The 19,173-nt window shown below is 37.8% G+C and overlaps 1 protein-coding gene across 1 annotated transcript in view; it reads right to left on the bottom strand.

The window, feature by feature from the left end:
• The window catches only part of KAT6A (lysine acetyltransferase 6A), a 46,988-nt gene that overhangs the window by 12,168 nt on the left and 15,647 nt on the right, over nt 1-19,173 (bottom strand). The window contains exons 4-15 of the mRNA XM_064497876.1: nt 14,475-14,583; nt 13,887-14,002; nt 13,554-13,635; nt 12,598-12,733; nt 10,582-10,895; nt 9,277-9,395; nt 6,062-6,177; nt 5,518-5,659; nt 4,919-5,080; nt 4,198-4,291; nt 2,236-2,467; nt 815-1,025 (exon numbers count right to left, since the gene is read on the bottom strand). Of these exons, the coding sequence (XP_064353946.1) occupies nt 815-1,025; nt 2,236-2,467; nt 4,198-4,291; nt 4,919-5,080; nt 5,518-5,659; nt 6,062-6,177; nt 9,277-9,395; nt 10,582-10,895; nt 12,598-12,733; nt 13,554-13,635; nt 13,887-14,002; nt 14,475-14,583 (1,833 nt within the window). The remainder of the gene's footprint in view (nt 1-814; nt 1,026-2,235; nt 2,468-4,197; nt 4,292-4,918; nt 5,081-5,517; nt 5,660-6,061; nt 6,178-9,276; nt 9,396-10,581; nt 10,896-12,597; nt 12,734-13,553; nt 13,636-13,886; nt 14,003-14,474; nt 14,584-19,173) is intronic.

Below are 19,173 nucleotides of genomic sequence, written 5' to 3' on the forward strand. Positions count from 1 at the left end.
AGCTTCCTGACAGGTGACCTCAGTCAGCAACAGCCATTCAGTGGCCTGTTGGAATGCAAACATCATCTTCCTACATCCAAACACAGTATCTGTGCTATTTTCAAGAAAAAGTGAGATAAGAGATTTTCAAAGCTATTTTTTGGTAACAATGCATGATTAATTTAATTTAAATGCAGTAACAGTGCACGATTTGCCTCTTGGAAACAGTAGTCTAGTCAGTTCTAATCACCTGATGTGAGAGTGCAGCCCTCCTGTATTTCAGGAATTTTCACTGTTCTGCATACAGTGATTTAGGATCAAAGCTATTACAGGCTCGATGAAAAAAAAACAGCAAAAATTTTTGGTGAGAAAACATTAAGCATTTAGTTGACTGATTTTTACTTATGCTACTTGTCACTTATGGAACAATTGTGTGCTTTCAAACCTAATCCCATTTCAATAATTTGATGAGAATCAAAGGTTGCTTGAGTGCAGGAGTTCTTTGGTTTGTTTTATTTTGGTTTTGTTTGTTTGATTTTTTGTTTTTTACATTGAAAAAAGCATTAGAGATAGAAGAAGCCTTTTACTCTTTTCAGCAACAGTAAAGACAGACAGACTTGAACCTTCCTCCAGATATTGCTTCACTGATTTTCCTATTTTTAGTTTCTCATCTAAAACTGTAAAGATGCATATACTAATCATGACTGCAATGCTTTTTATGGTTATACAACATGCCCAAGCTTCCCATTCAAAATTTTGTTAGCACCATCTGTGAAAGCACGAGAGCACTGAATGTAAACTATACATCACATAAGAGTATTAGATTCACTCTTACACTGGCCTCTGGATCTTTTTCTTTCTGCTGTTGTTGCTCTTCATTTTCCCCATCCTCTGTCTCCTCTTCTTCATCCTCAGAGACAACTGAGTTGGAAACTATAACAGGTGTCCAACGCAGACATTCTGCATCCACATCTATGGGTCGGACATTAGTTCTAAGCTTCGCCATGTGTTCCTGGATGAGTTTCTCCCGACGAACGATCACAAATCTAAACAGTAATAATACGCTGATCAACAGTAGGCTATATGCTATACATGTTATCATGTGAAACAGATAAAAACAAAATATGACAGAAAAAAATCTGTTTACTCTCAAGCAGTGCTGCGTGAATAACTTCAGAGTGGAGAGAAAGACTGGGACAGCTCATTAACATTCTACAGTCTGCAGTATCTTCAGACTAACAGATAAGGCATCTTAAAACTGAGAAAATGCTACTAAAATTCTTTCCATTTCTTGCTAATGGTGAAGCCATTATCCTTACATAGGTAACATTCACCTGCGGACTATTGGTTTTGTTATATGTTAAATGCACAAGGGGTATGCCACCTGGGAAACAGACAATCTAAAGTGAAAGATGCCAAACATCAGTTACATGAGACATGCAGAGTCTGAATGACAATGAAAGAAATGTTTAAAAAAATTACATTCCCACTATCCAGTGGGTTTTATTCAGGTGGCTGGAACTAATATCACTGACTAATTCTGTAATGTAAAGTGGGATGCATATGGTAAAATAAGGATATAAAACACTTCTCAAGTAACTTTGAAATTTCCAAATCACTTCCAAGCAGGAACGCAAAACACAGCAGAATACAATCCCACTCCCCAAAACTGCTACTGTCTGATCCAAGAACAATTCTGAATATTTCACTTGACTGGTACATGCAGCTAGCCAAGCAAACTATCTCTATTCTATATCCACACACCTCATTTCTCCCAGTGATCTGTCCCATTTTAAAATTTCTGTGTTAACCCTCAGAATTAATGGCATCTTTGAATGAGATGTCACCTCACACAGAAAAGGAGGAGGAGAAAATTGACTGCTCAGCCACTGGAAAAAAGGATGAGGAGGGCAACAGCTTCCCCTAGATATCCTACTGGTCCATTTTGAGACAACGTTAAACTGATTATGCAGATGGACCCCCAGAGAACATGGCCAAAAGACTGGCTTGCTTTCTCTCATAGCCGGAAATGACCCAGAAGTTCCATAGCTACAGAGCTGCTAACCTGGTGTAACTTTGGCATTGAACAATTCTTGACCCACATGCAAGGATCATGCATCTGAACAGCCAATATCTGGACATGCAAGTGTTAAATAAAAATCAAGCCTATAGGCATGACTCGTCTCCAAATACCATTCGATTTCATTGAAATCCATCTGAAGCTATCTGGAAACACAACGGGACTACTGTACTCACTGATCACTACGGAAGTCAAGCATTCGCAGGTGGTGCAGCGTGGAAGTGATATCTTGAGGGCAGATTCCAGTCAGCTTACTCAGCTTCTTGATGCTTAATTGCTTGTCACGTTGATGATAAAGGCACTCCAATATTACACTTTTCCAATAAGCCATATACGAGAGCCGCCCTAGATCTGACAGTGGCTTTTCTGGTGATCCTGCTTGACCCTCACGCTTTGAAAGTAGGTAGCCTAAAGAAACACAAGAAAAAAACTTCATAAAACTGGCACATACAGCTACTATTTCCTGTCACTGCACTTCTACACAGACTTTTTTCCAGAAAGTAGCTGAACTCTACTTACAAGATATATATTACAGTTTTGAAGGATGCACTGCATGATCAGGCCAACTTTTTTCAGTTCAAGTACCTGTTATTCAATGATAAGAGTAAGAGATTTCTAAACTACACTGCCTTTGGTTATGGGCAATGCCACGAGATGGCGGCATTTGTCTACCTTGAAACTGTAATGACACAAAAGCACATTAGTCCTGCTCCGCAGGCACTGAGCAGGAAGTACAGAAACAGTGTAGGGTCTTCTGAATATATTTGAATTTTCAACTCTGCCAATGAAGTCATTAAGTCATTTAAAAGAAACCTGACCTTTCTGACAGTAAGGGGCTATTTTGGCTTTAGAAAGGAGATAAAAGATTTGAAAGCAAATAAATTTTAGAGGTTGCTATTAGCATATCACAGAATCACAGAATGGCTGAGGTTGGAAGGGACCTTTAGAGATCAAGTCCAACCCCCCTGCTCAAGCAGGGTCACCTAGACCACGTTGCCTGGAATACCTTAAAAACTTAAGGACCCTGTAATAACTTAATAATAACTTGTAATGACAAGCATAACTTGTGACAATTATTTTATGTATGTGAAACTCATTAATTTGGCACAAAATTTAATTGCAGTAGTAATTTTGAAGATGGTAGAGGGAAAACACATTTTAACCATGTAAAACTAAAATAGCAAAATATGTTATTGAAAATTCTCTACTGTGAAACTTATGGCCAGACTGGACAGTACCAAGCTCTGACTACAGAGCTTTAAATGATCTGAGACTGTCATACACTGCATGGTTGCAATAAAAAAGAGAGAGGTTTTATCATCCCAGTATGACAAAAAAAAAAGAAAAGAAAAAAAGAAAAAAAAAGCTGACAAATTGACAAATGCGTCTTCCCATTGCTGGTCTGAAATAGCCAAAATTTGTTCATTTTTCAAGAAATACCACTGACTTCCTTTGTTTCGCCAGTATTTTGAGGATAACAACAGCTTATCTACAGAGGGAAATTTACCAGCAAAAGTATTCCCATATAATTATGCCAGCAGGATTTTTCCTCTGGACATTAAGTCCAAAATTAGCATGTCCACTGGGAGGGATCTATCAGCAAAATAAAGAGAAGTATAGTTACAGTGGTAAGTTTTCCAGTGAACTCACTGAAATCCATGTATGAATCTCAGAACTGTTTGAGTATTCAGAGCCTAAATATAGCTGTTCTTGTTACTCTCAAAGGCTAAATCAAAACCTAATTATGGCTACTATTTGCTTAAGACACTCATTCACTTAATCTAGCAGCTGAAGGTTTCAGACTGTGTAGTTTTAGAGTTGATTTTCTGCAGTAAGAACTACATGCAGAAGGCAAGCCTCTGCTAAAAATAGTACACTGCCACATGCCTGTAGTTTCCATCACAAGATGCTTACACAAGAAACATGAAAATTAGAAGAAAAGTGATCAATTTGTCTTCAGAATTTGTCTTCTGTGAAAAAAAGAGTAAGTTATAAGTGCATATGATTTTGTGAGCTTTCACATCCTTTGTCCTGAGATGTTTTTAATTTAAAAGAAATCCTTTTCCATAGTTAACCTTTTCTTTAAGATATAAAAAGACAAAGACCAAAAAAAAAAAAAAAAAAAAAAAAAGACTTACTGAAGTCAATTAGGAATCTGCCATAGCCCTTACGCTGGTATTGTGGAAGAATCATTATACAGGAAACATTGTACTTCTGTTGGCAGTGTTTCTCCTGTCGGAAAAAGAGCAGCAAATTTTAAAAACAAGAGACCAGTGAGAAACAGTAGAGGTTTTCCTGTGCGAGTCCATAATTACTTTTATAGCAGAAACCAAGAACGAAAGCCACAGTCAAAGTTCCTTACTGACAGCAACGAATGTGAGCAAAGGAAAGACTTCAATAGAAAAGACAGAACAATATCAAATCTGTTACCATCATTAAAACCACTAGTTCAGGAAAACAAAACAAACAAAAAAAGAGGTGTAAACTTCAATTTTGGAAAACAAGTTTATTTACTGAATGGAAGATGAGATGGAACTATATGGTAACACTGTTTTTCTCAAAAGCAGTACTACCCATCACCATGGGAATAGGAACTCATTTAAAGACTTTTCCCTTTGTGCTACTAGTTGCAGTACGAGTTCCTTAGAGAGCAAACGCTATTCAACACTACAAGGAAACTTAGTTTTATTAGTTGGTGCAGGTCTTCTAATGTAATTTAGGTAAACTCTGTGAGCAACGGGTGTCTACATGTCATACTATCTAAAATCTAAAACCGAAATTACAGCAATTAAAAGACTCTGAAGCAACACTTCTCACACAGTAGATGCAACCTCAAGTCTGAAGTACTGTAATACTTGCCTTGGAGAAGTAGCCTACAAGGTGACAGCCCTTGACATCATTCTGTGTCAGCACGTAGAAAAGAAATGGCTCCACATCATAGTAGAGGGTCTTATGGTCCAGGAAGAGTTTGGCTAACAAGCACAAATTCTGGCAGTAAATAGTGCTGACATTGCCATCAACCTTACAGAAATGAAGAAAAATTATGTCATTCCATTTGCTGTCATACAAGCACCTGCCTAATCTGGGTATCCAAGTAGGTTTGAAGCATCTAACATGACTTCCACGTCAAAGGTAGCATCTCAAAGGATTCCAACTTTCACAGCAATAAGGACTGGGGCTTAGTCACTGTTACTTTCATTAGCTTAAAGGAGAAATTAAAACTCTTTTTCCTAAAATTAATAAACATTTGTACAAAACAAGCCTTTTTCTATGTTTAATGAACGAATAATCTATATATGAGATCAGCAGCCAGTGCTTGCTCATAGCTCTTTGCTCTCAGCAATTGAATGTTTCAAGAATGGAGATTTTTAGGACTATGTAACACTCATCTCACTACTGGGTGTTAAAAGACCCTATTTTAGAAAGAAAAAAGTGAGCGGCTTAGTTTCCTAACTTACCTCAAAGACTGAAATATTGTTTTTTCTGTAAATTTCATTGGCTGGAGGATGAAACCAGCCACATTTTTTCGTATGCTGCTGGAGAATAGTTCTGCTTTTCATATACTTTAGACAGAATTCACAAAGGTACAGCTTGGGTAGCCTATAAGCAGAGGTAAAGAAAAATCAAAGACTCAAAATAACATATTCTTGTATATAACTTCTCAGTCCTGCAGATATAGAACTTGATGAAAACAAAGCTAGTACACACTGAACTTAAATATGTGATAACCAGGCTAAAAAAAAAACCCCTCCACCATACTTAAAGCCACAGCATTTATTTACTCTATAAGGAATAGAAGTTTAAAATATACATATATATACACACACATATATATAAAAAGACCTCAAGACATCTATTACTACCATGAAGAGTATTGGATGATGTGCAAACTGCTTCTGTCCTACATTCAGATAGAACCTTCTTACGATTTCTGCACCTGCTGAAGTATAGCTCTCCCATAAATACTGAAGTAGAACAAAGGAGAAGAATGTTCAATCGTACCTTGAGTATTCCTGTGGATACGGGGAGGAGTACCAAGTCTGGATTTCATACTTGCCAAATTCGATGACAGAAGGGCAGCGGACCTGTGGATCAGGAGGCCCAGTCACCCCTACTTTCTATGCAAGAAAAAAAATTGTTTTTGTGAATTTCCAAGTGAGAGACTTCTAGTTGCAATTTCTGAAATAAATGAAAGTGTTTATACCCACACAGTCCATCTTCATCTACCTGAACCCATGAAGAAATAGAAAGATGCGCACATTGCTTTCTGACACTAAAACCAACACCAGTCACACTTCAAGCAAACACTTGATCCACAAAAGGAAGAACCAGTAAACATCGTCTTACCAAATACTTCCACTGCCTTTCACACTCTTACATGCAGTAATCTTAAAGACAAATTAGTGCACAGCAGAATTTGACGTAATCTTTCAATATAGTTGCTATTTCATTCTCTTATTTTAATATCCAAGAACAGAAACAGGTAAACTGCTCCTATGGTTAGGATATAGAACATGAATCCAATCACTGTCTTCCCAGCAAGTAGACTCTAAGTACCACAGTGAATGTAATATCTACCAGAACAATTTTCAGGGTATAGCTACTTAGCTTATCATGAAGAGATTAGAAGACTTAAAGGAGGGGGGGAAATCATCAAATAATTAGAAACAGTTTAGAAAATAAAATATTTTAAAATATTTTAAAATAATTTATACAACCTTTTGCTGACTCTCTAGTAGTAATGGTGTATTTCAGAGGAACTAAGAATAAGGGAAATAAATACTTTCTGCTTCAGAAACAAATGCTCGTCAGTCCAGGAAGATATTACCTCAGAAGACTGTCACTCACATAGTTAAAATTCCAAATATTCCCATTGCCTTTGCATTATCATATGACCAACCTGGACTGCAAAGCTATTAATAAATGAGACAGCTTTTCAAGTAAGAGGTCAGATACTAATGTGAAAAGTATCAGTGAAATATCTATATGCAAATTTATGCTAGCAGAATGAAACTGTATCCAGGACAACAGGTTAGGGTTTGAAAGGCTAACATTCAAAATTAACACTTTTCTAAGTTTCCTAAGCAGGACTGGTCTAGGCATTATACAGCTCAGCATGTAAGTCAAGGCATACACATTTTAAGGAACTCTCTCTAGAGGCTAAAAGGATAGTAATCTCCTATTGTAGTACTTAATCCAAGAGCCCCAAATGGAGCCAGAGTGATTCATGCTTCCTTCTATTCTTACTCAGAGGATAAACAGAATATTTCAGCAGTCAGCCAAAAAAGGTCTTAGGAGTTAGAACTTACTACCTGCACCAGATCCAAAGTCTGACTACTTTAAAAATTATCTGCAGCTTACCGATAGATTCCTTCGGCTTCCCCTTTTTGTAAGGGAGGGATTCATCTTAGGCTACCTAATAGGAAGGAAGCTACATATGGAAGTCAGTTTACCTTACTTCTTTATTAAGTCCAGCTTTATAACTGAACAAAATCCCCAATATTTATCAAAATTGAATAAGACAATATTATTAAATAAGCACAACTTTTGGTGCTAAAAGCTTTTGCTATGTAGTGAGGGTTCCATGAGAAAAGGAAAGCACAAATCCTGTTTGTGGCAGCTGAAAGAAAGGTTGAGTGCAACGTGAGAATTTCACCTGTTGGCAGAACAAACCATCAGAAGAGCGATTTGTGAAGGCAGCTCCTTATAACTACAACAATCTACAGTGAGGCACTTCCCACACTGTACTCTCAAAGGGGTCACCGTCATCACCCAGTACGACAGGTCAGTAGCGAACACAATCATCACAGGCATCCTGACAAGTCTCAAGGAAAAGAGAGTAGCATGTACCTCCAGCAATGAATCCTGCACCTGTGCCACCTTTTCAGCAACAAACCTCTCCTCCAAATGAATGCCCAGTGCAAACGTAGAGACCCAGCTCCAGTATAACTGTCTACACATCACAGACAGTAGAAGAAAGCCTTCAACAGCAAACTACTACTTCAGCTCCTATGCTAGTGGTAGATAGCTCCAAACTACTTTCTTCTTGATCGTTTAATAAGCACTCTTTGTGTTTCCATTCTCTTGGGTAAGGCAGTTAGCTCAGTGTCACACACGCCCCCCCCCCCCCCACACACACCTCCTTCTGCTATCAGCTGCATCACAACCCTGGTTAACCCTTTCCCCACCAAAACCAACAACATGCCACTTTAATCTAAAGTATTTAGTCTATACCATGTATTTTCTCCACATAAGGCAAAACAAACAGAAAGCACCTCTCTAAAACATGCTCTTTGTCCAAGCAGGTGCTTGGAGAAGAATATTTTCTCTATTTCTGGGTGTATTTCCATAGACCTAATATAGAGCTAATCTTCAGTTGGTTTTCCTAAACCATAGTTATGCTCAGAAATGCTAATCTCAAGTGCAATTTACTCAGTAAGGCACATGCTGAGTTTTTTGAATCAGTCCTGTAACAAGGTCAGAAATAAGTAGCATTATACAGCACTATTGTATTTGCACCTCAATAAAAGTTAATTACACTCCACCTTAACGTGCTTTATCACACACATAGTGTAGTTCAGTCTTTTCACAATTCTTCGTTCCTTAATTCTTTTGGTACAGAGACTATATTTAGTAATTGGAGTGAAACCAACCCATGACAGAATCATAGATACATAAACAGAAGTAAAATATCTGAAGAAGGTTAAAAGGACTGTTACACTCGAGAGAAGCCCAGGTCATTAAAGTCACCACATAAATTCAAGTAACTCACCTGGCTTCAGAAGGAGTAAGTCATAAAACCATTAAAGTTATTGAAAGATACAAAATAATACAAGGTATAGGTGGCAATATATATTAATATATTCTAATTAGCAGAGGCCCCACATGATCCATGCTGTTAGCAAATAGCTCTCCTATTTTACCGCTTTAACAGTTAACACATTCTACCAGCTACTTCACAGCTCTGACATAACTCAAGGCTTTTTAGATGCTCACCCTAACCTCTAGTACTCTTATGCTCAATTTTGTATTAGGCTTCATTTCTCATGAGGTCAGTTCCCCACTACTCTCAACCAGCAAAAACAAGTGCATTAGCTTTGTTGACTATGTGCATCAGTCTTTGATGGACTGACTCACCTGGAGTCTTTTTTTCTTGGTATTTTTATTTCTTTGTCAGGTTTGGTACTTATTATCAGACACTGAAAATTTGATTTTACCTGCAATGCTTGCTCCTGAATATCTCTAAACAACTCCATGTCTTTTTCAGTTAAGACATCCTGGCTCCCAAAAAAACGCTCCTCATTTTCCTGTTTTCCATCCCAGCCATCCTGATTGTCTGTAAATAAGAGAAAGTTGTCTTCATTTACCATTTACAAGGGGTACATGTTTTTTTAGTATAGCAGCAAATAACTTTAGCTGTATTTAGTCACTTTGCCAGACTTTTGATGAGCAAGTTTCTATGTGGGCTTGGGACCACAAAGGCAGAAGCAGATCTGGACTTGTGATCATGTCAAAACTAATATCAGATATTTAATCAGGTCTCACCACTTTAACATTCATAATATCATGACGGCATTTATAACAATGAGATAGGTTTGGATAAACGGCTTACCACTGTGCCTGTTTCTCATAAACAAGAATTCCAACTACCTAAAGGCCATATATGCCACTGCCGAAGTCAGGACAGTTACGTTTCGACCCAAGAAATAGCCCTTCCATAAAAAACAAAACAGACAAGACGCTTCACCTCACCTTCAAACCATTAAGACGTATTATTCTTCTTCTACATCAGCCAGGCTAATACACATAACTACATTATTCTAAAGCTATGACCCTTGTATGTTATTGTGAAATATTACCCACTGCTTGTTAAGGAGCAGTTAAAGCTATGAAACTAATGAATAAGACTGTAAAGATCTTAATGTAAAGATTATATCAAGGTGCAATCACAGAGGAAGAGGAAGAAGAGGAACAACCCCCCCAACACCCCATGTTTAAAGGAAGGGATGCTTTCCAGCAGGAAAGTGATCTGAAAGACTGTTTGAAGCCTGCTCCTCTACAGTTGAGAAAATTAAGAACCTTTTGCATGCAAGCACATACCATAAATAGGATCTTTCACATGGGTTTTAGTTATTTATTTCCCATTTCAAACTTCCACATTACTGTTCTTATTTTCATTAGCCACTGCATATTACTCCCTAAATTACTTTTTTCAATGTGACATTATTTTGCACAATTCTTAGGTATCCGTCAGCCCCTCATTATTAAAGGGCATTTTACCAACAGTAAGCATTTAGTCCTCTTCACATCTAGATGTATATATATATAGGAAAAGGTCTGCAGAATGACTTCCATTTTCAAACTCCTATTCTACCATGATGCATGAATGATCACTGCATTTGAGTGTCACTTCCAGCTCCAGGTTCCTATTCTCTGCCAATTCCAGTCACTTCAACACCCTAGTCTTTGAATATTTTCTTGGAGTAGAGGATACTTATATTGGCAAGGTGAAAAATCTTTACCTGTGGGCCATTCTGAAGTGCTAGATTTCCTGGTACCCTTTTTCCTGATCCTATATTGCTGAGAATAGTCCACCACTTCCCCTCGAGCTTTTCGTCCGTCAGGGGAGGGAGTGAAGAATTTAGTAAGGCCATCTATAAGCCCTTTGGTTTTCTTGTTAAACTTCAAGGTGGTGCTGCCATCTCTGCAGAAGTCCAAGACATCCGTTTGCTCCAGGTATCCTCCTCCTGATGATGCTGACTGGCTGGACAGAGTGATCTTTCGCTTCCGACCCCGACCAGGGCCAGTTCGAACTTTGCTGAAGGGGCCTTTTGATCTAAAGGATCAGAAGAGGAAAGATACAGTCAAAAGATTTGGTAAAGGGGTTTCTTTCAAGCTGCAGAGTGGGCTAGCATCTTTCCTACCAATTTTTTAATCACTCAGAAGCTAAACATGAAGAATTTAACAATAAAGGAGTAGTCAAGAACCTGCATATCCTACAGGAGCCAGGATTCTAAACTCCTCAATAAAAGTACTGCGCTATTTTCCCCACACACTGAACATTATGTGCAATTAGTTTAGATAAATTAAGATAAATAGCAGATTTTTACTGAATTTAATACTAGACTTATAAAAAACAGTAGCTAGAATAAATATGTTGCATGTATTATTTCAATTACACATTTGCTAAATGTTTACGCTCTTGATTTGCCAAAGCTTTTTGTTCTGATAGGAAGTTATCATTAAAATTAGGCAGAAAGCTAGGGCAGACAGGATATGCACATTAGCTAAGAATCTAAGAATCCATACCACTGCTGATCATGTTAGCAGAAACAGTGCTGATCTTCAACCAGCCATCTTTCAGGCTAGAAATTTTAAAAATCCATTGAGATAACTGAGTAGCTATCACTTCTCAAAGGGATTGCCCTAGACCGTCTGCTGTTTCAGGAAGGCCGACTGATTTCAGCTATATTCTTTGCAACTACACAGGAGAGAAATGGGCTGTTCTTTCCTAAAAAGATAATCTTAGCATCTGTGCATAATTCTACAGGTATATTTTGCAAGCAAACTGGTGAAATAAATGCAAAAAGCAGTGAACAAATGGTGAAATACAAAGAAAATCAGCCATAGCAGATAGCTAACTTTCCTTTCACTGCTCTGAATTAAACAGAAGATTCCTCTATACCATGGTATCACAGAACATTGAAAATTAAGATATTTAAGAGATGCTCCCTCTACTTTTTCAGGCATTAAACCTCGTAAGACTTTTTGCAGAACATCCTTTGATGGCGGTTCCTTAGAATCAAGTGTTGGCTCAACATTCTTTTTAAGCTGGCTTGATGCCCAAACCAGAGGTTCTTGTGTCATGCTCCTTAGCTATTTCCTCCCCTGCACTGTCAACAGTGCTGCATCACAAGCACTGCATAGCAACCATAATTCAAGAAATTGCTCTGGCTGAGAAGTAATCCAAACAGTTTCTCCCAGCCAAACCTTAACGCAATTCCCCCACAACAACCACAACAAAGCCACAGAATCTGCCCATACAGAGTGCTATGCAAGTGCAGAAACATGTGGCTGGAAGCAGGGAAAGGACAAATTTTTTGGCAGCTGCATCAGATTAAACATGCCAAACTATAGTCTCACCAGCTTTATTTTAGATTCTAGATTCACTTAGATTCTATAAGCATCAATAACAGTTCTTGACAAATGCAAAACAAAAACAGCTATGCTGGGAGAAGCAGCCATCCAGCAGAACAGACCTGATGCAAACAGCAAAAATTTATCTGATTGTTAAGGTATAGTTCAAAACTAAATAGTTAATTATTACAAGGAGTCAAAGATCTAGGCACAAAGAAGCACTGAGAAAGTACTCTTATTTTTTTTACTGTACTCTTCAGAAACTACATTCTGTATTAAGGAATAATGAAAAGCTTTTCACTGTAAAAGAAATTTTCTCACAGAGAACAGGTAAGACACTTCAGAAACACCTGTTGCCCTACAAAAATGACACAATTTACTCCTCTTCATAAGAGACTTACGTTGTGTTTTGGTTCTTTAACCTGTTTTTGGGACGTCCTATTGGGTTAGCATAGCGCCGTTTTATCTGTGCTGCCTTCTTGTGTAGAAGTTTCCTTCCTTTCTTCCGTGGTCGACATATCTGACATATCCACATACCTGTAAAGACACAAATCCCCATCACTGGATGCAAATGGATCTACACAGGATGAAAGGAGAATTACAGGCCCTAGGGAATACAGGCCTTCCAATGAAAAAGACAGAAACAGTCCCACAGGCCCCAATTATCATATATACACACATACAAGAAAAATCATGTATCTGATCCAGCAATATAAATTCAAGTCCTCCGCCCCCCCGCCCTCCAGATGTACCTCCCACAACTACTCAGGAATTCACTTTAACTGGTAGCGGGCTATCCAAAAAATATGAAAAGGTAACACATTTAATAATCTCATATTCTGCTTACAGATGTACTACTTCCAACCAGGAAGTACATTCTCTTACAGGAAGATTTTTCCAGCTATGAAGGAAGAATCCTCCACAAATAACCTGCTCTCTGTCTGATGGAAGTGAGAAGTTTGGTTACATTCCAGGATTCTCTACCGTTCAAATGGACATGCCATCAACAATTACAAGCCCATCTCTTCCTTTTCTATTAGGCTATTCATTCAAATGGAAGTTGATAAGCTGATCATTTTAATCTGTAAGAATCACTTCCATCTCCTCAGATCTCAAAGATTTTTTCAAAACCCTGCATAGATAGTAATATACAGGAAACAAAAGGCAAGAATGGAAAATCTGGATGTGCAGGTTTGACCCTCCCCAGACTAACTTTATAGGTTCCAATACCTGAAAAGCAACGATGTAAAGAGTGAGTTAAACATAGGTAAGAGGAGAAAAGATGTGGAAGCAGTTTCTACTCACCAATCTCCTCCAACATCATCCTTAATTACCCTTTTCATCACAAAGTCCTCACCTTTTGGCATCCTGGTAAGAGGGGGGTCACAGCACTCCATGTGAAAGCCACGGTCACATGAGTCACAAAATAGCATGTTATCCTGTGGAAGAGAGATAAAGTTAATCTCTCTTTAGATCTGCATCAAGCCCTTCATTAATTTGTCACCATCTCAGAAAACGTGCACATAGTTCTTAATTACAGATATATCATCATATTTCACAGGTCTCAAAGACTAGCAGACATAAACAGAAGCTGCAAATACTTGATTCCACAATGACTTTATTTTGTATTTAACAGAACATCCACGAGACTGACATTCTATTCCTTCAGTCCATAGCCTACTGTACTCACAGCATTTTTGCCCTGATCTCGACAGGAACTGCATGTTTTGCACTCAATGCACTGCCATCGCAAGGCTTTCACTCGAACTGTCAACTCTGGAGAAAACTTCAAACAGGATGGATGACCTGTTGAAAAAGCAGAAAAATGATAACAGTAAAACTATTTCAGTGCTGTTAACACTTACAGATAGTGGGATGAGAAATAGCTTTGGCAATTGTGTATTTCCTACTTCTATTTTTACGTGCCTCTCTATTCTTATCTACTTATAACACAAAAACAATACCCTAGATACCGTGTGGCAGGGCAATGTACAAAAGCACACCAAGATGCTCTTTTTCATAACTGAAGTGAGAGACATGATAAAACTGGTCGTCATCACTACATTCTTAAAGAAATTTCCAGAGGCCAAATGAACTATTTGTGCGTTAAGTTTAACTCAACTGTCTCCGCCTAGGAGCATGAGAATCAGCTCTATTAACTGTATTATATGTCACAGATACATAGTCCTCATACGTACGGGTCAGAATTAGTCACTACACTAGACCTCTGTGTCAAATAGCAAGGGTCTTACTAGCTGTACTGTAAGTGGTCACCTACCACTGTTGCCACAGTCAGCACAAGAGATGAGCTCTTCAGGTTTCTTCTCCCGATTTTGTTCTTTTGTACCAAGGCAGAAACTGCAGATCGGAATCGGTTCTGCAACCGGCTGTGAGAGAAAGAAGAAAAGGGGTGGGGGGAAGAGAAGGGGAAAGAGGTTAAAGGCACTGGAGTTTATCAATTTCTATTCTACTGCCCAACTGCATAAGGGAGCAAATTATAAAATACACAAAATCATATTAAAAAAAGTTATAGGAGTATGCTGTTTAGCACTCAACACCCAAGCAGCAGAAGAAAAGGCTTGATCTCTATTAAAAAAAGTTCAGGGGTCTTAAACACTAGGTAGGGAAAAAGAGGTATTTCAGACGAGGCACAATATTAGCAAAATAACAAATAGGTATTAACTAACCAAGCGTACTTTCAGCCTGGGATAAGTAGGAAGTTTTTAAATCAAAGGACTGACATTCTACAACAGCCTCCCCAAAGAAGTTATGAATGCAACAAACTGATTGGTTTTAAAATGGCTATTGATCAACTAACAAAAGAGAAAGAATAACCTGACTGCCTGTAATATTTGGTGCTGGATTTCATAACCTGGCAAATTTTCTCTAATCCAAGTCTGCATTTTCCTAAGACAAGTCTGTAACTTACAGTTTTAGGAACAAAGATATAAGGTAAATTTAATCTAGAAAATTATACTAAAAAATACGCTACAATCGTGTTTACAACACTGGAAATGTGAAAAAAGTTACATTATGGTACCTTTCAGACACATTCTTTGTATAGCTGTATTATGTTTCAATTTATAATTTCACACATACATTTTGCAGAGCATATTACACAATCACTGAACATAAGCATATGCCAGAAGAAAGCGTACTAATCTTTATTCCAGCTAAGTCATTGCAACAGCTATATCCAGAATATTTTTTTGCAGAAATCAGCTTGCTTTACATTGCAATAATATAGCTTGAAACAGTGCACGAATGCAGTATACTTACAGACTGAGGTGTATTCCTCAAAACATCCACTAGATGGAAGCAATCAGAACAAACACCTTAAAAATTTCTCAGAGTACCATTTCAGAATTAAGCTACACAACATGGAATGACTACCTGGGAATGAAAGCCTAAAACTCCTCATCCTGAACACGTGTGTTTATCTTAGCCTTTGGGTAAGGCCCAGAAGATGTTTAAGTGTAACCTAATAAGAAATCACCTAAAGCTTATCAAAATACTTCAGTACCAGTACATTTATAGGTTGAGCTTTGAGGGAGGGATTCCACTTTGTTCCTTCTGGGAAAGGGAGAAAACAACACAACTGTAGATAACAATGCCAAGCACACAAATCATTTATCTCCCAGTGAGAGGAGAAAACCAGCACTTGCCTTTTCGCGGAAAGCCAGGAAGGATCTCCCCAGCCACAGTCACCATAGCAACATGGGCCAAAATCAGCTATGTAGGGATTCTGCATCCTCTTTTAACACTGGAAGAGCAGACTGAGGGTATACAAAACCTTTTTTCTTTTTGTCCATGACTAGACTCCAGATGCCACGCAGCCAGCTGTTTGTAGTCAGTATAAGGATTATTGGGGTAAAATTGTGTATTGAGGATGTGTCAGTACTTAATTTCTTTGGAATCAAGATTTCAGGAATTACTTTTACCTTCTACATTCTCAGCAGCATTCCTATTCCCTTGTCTCCTTACCCGCAGTCTCTTCCTGAGGAAGATATTTACTATGCCTCAGAACAAGTTGTTATTAATTAACCTTGATCTTTCCCATAAGAACAATATCCAGGGGTTTTTTTGCTATATTATCCACATCTCAATACTACACAGAGTGGATCAGCACCATTATTCCTATTTACAGGTAAAGAAATGCTCAGAGAAAGCTCCTCGAGTAACGTCACCAAGCAGATCAGCAACAGAACTGAAAAATGCATTGATCTCTGTTTAGGCATCTACTGGTCCTCTCTGAAAGAAATGAAGTGATTTTCTTGATTCACAGCAATGATGTAGTATAATGGTTTATGTCCCCTCAAAACAACTTCAGCACATTCACTCATCCTTTATATTTAGTCATATATTAGTCCAGTCATTAAAAACACACACACACACACACACACACACACACACACACACACAAACAAACCTCACTAGATTCTTTTAAATAAAGCATGTTGTAACCTCCACAAAATTACAAGGGCAGTTTTTTCAGAAATCATCTCATTAAACATCATTTAACATCTCAGGAATTATCTGTTTTCCTCTCATCACAGGAAAATTCATTTTGGTCCAAAGTGATGATGATTTTTCATACGGAATCGCGACTGCATCGTAACCATCTTTCAGAGAGAAGGTAAAGAGAAACATTTATCTTTTCTAATAGCAAATCCTTAAAGTGACTGAACATTAGACAGCAACAGTTTCCCTGCATAAGCAGCTAAATAGGTCAGTTAATAAAGACAAAATAAGAAAAATCCAGAGCCAGAAGATTTATAGACATTAAGAAGCTCTTTTCAATGTGCAATGGGTAAAGAATCCTAAGCACAGCACTTATTACAATACATCATAGAATTATTACCATAAACATGAGAAACGCAGAAGCATTCAGTAGATATTTGTTCCTTCTTTTGGGAAAAAGCTACTGATGTAATCCTACCAAATGATGCCAATGAGATGCCTTCCTCTGCAAACCTAAGTCTTTAAGTTTTTAAAGTCTTTTAAAGTCATTTAAAGTCGCCTAAGTTAGAGGTAACATGCCAAAATCAGTAATGCCAAAAGCTGACATTATTATCACTTCGAGCCTTCACAGTGCTTTTTAAAGATCTGTTTCTGTAGACTTTCCTAAGAAATAACAACTTCAACAAGTGATAGCTTAGAAGCATTAAATACGTCCTTTAAGCTGATACCTTCTTATCCAGTGGTAAATATTGTGGCATTGAATCCTTAAGTCCTGCATATTTATTGATCAAAAAGTGATCCTTAGAACAAAAAAGAACTAAAGGAACTAAAAGAGTTTACTGTTTAAATATATTAGAAGAAATATTGCGTATTTAAACCACTTGTGTATTTCAAGCAATATTGACTATATGATATCAAATTTCCCTCTTGGTCCAAACTTTCATTTAAATGATGTTGTATGTATCATCCTCCTCTGTCATCAGTACCATCTGATACAGTTTTATGAGACGGGAGAAGTTTTATGAGACTATGAGACATCTCTATGCGCTTGAATCTGTTACCAAAGTATATGCAATTCATTCATATGATAAGACTGGGTATAGTTGCACTTCAGAAGTAACAGTAGACATTTCTGGATACCAGTAATCCAGTTATCCACTGAAGGTAGCAATCCCTTTGACTTCAATTGCATATTCGCATCTTGCTGGTCCTAACACAGTGGTTAATTTTGCAGGCGTCATCTTAAAAGTATCTACTTGTTAGTAGGCATGCAGAGCAGACTGGAATAGTTTTTGCATAGCAGAATGTGACTGGTAGCAGTTTCACTCATTTTGGCACAGGAGAGCCAACAGCAATGAATGCTGATAGTACCCACTACATTTTATAGGAACATATAAATGATGTGCCAATTCATGTAACTTCTGGAAACAATCTCATTAAAGATCTGATAGATGTAGATACTTTGAACAGATCTTCACAGAATCATAGAATGGTTGAGGTTGGAAGGGACCTCCGGAGATCATCCAGTCCAACCCCCCTGCTCACACAGGGTCACCTAGAACATGTTGCCCAGGACCCTATCCAGAACAATATTTTCCTTTCTTAAATTTTGATATTCCAGGTCAATTTCAGCACAGGAATTACACTTAAAGCTCAAAACTCAAATGCTTTCACTGTCATTTCAGCTACTTTCATTCATCTGTGTATATGTACTACTACTGGATGTTAACTGGTATCAGTAAGAGAGGAATTCTTTTTCTTTTATCAGTTTGACTTTTGGGGAAAACTTCAAGCAGTTGTGCAATCCAAGGCAGCGGATCATTTTACTGAAATGTTTCAGAATTTGATTATAATGTAACAACAACAAGGTGGGGAGCATGAAAAGATAGGTGCAATCAAGCAAGCTGGGGTCTAATTAATAGCTGGATGTAGAACACGTAATGCAAATATTTTGTTAGATTGGCATCCTCCTTCCCTAAGGAGGAGCTTCCAAATTACTTCCCCAGTCACTTGCATACTTTTCTTCTGCTTTTGCTTACACTGCATTTGTATTTGCGAGTTGCTTAATATCATTAAACTGTGAATCTTCTATTCACCTCCTATATGCTTCTATCCAACTTCACCTCCGAAATCCTCATATAGTTACAAGAAAGCATATGACAACAGCCAAAAGAAACCCAATTTGTAGATAAAGATGAATTACAAATAAAGAACATTCAAATAAACAAGTAATCAAACTGTAGTGATACTCAAAATTGCCACTCATTGTTGCATCAGGGAGATTTCCAGGACTTTGTTTCACTAGTTGTAATGCAAAATACCTTCTTCTTGGATTAAAAAGGCAGGAGTACTATGGCCTGCAGACCCATATACAAGTTATGGAGAATTAATTGCATCAGCAGTTCATATCTGAATGTTCCAATTTCTGTAATAATTTTAGACAAATATATATGCTTTCCAGCCATGCCACTGTGTTAGTTATAAAATGCCTATATGACCACGATAGCTGCATCTTT

Source organism: Dromaius novaehollandiae, chromosome 26 (assembly GCF_036370855.1).
Source record: "Dromaius novaehollandiae isolate bDroNov1 chromosome 26, bDroNov1.hap1, whole genome shotgun sequence".
Lineage (NCBI taxonomy): Eukaryota > Metazoa > Chordata > Aves > Casuariiformes > Dromaiidae > Dromaius > Dromaius novaehollandiae.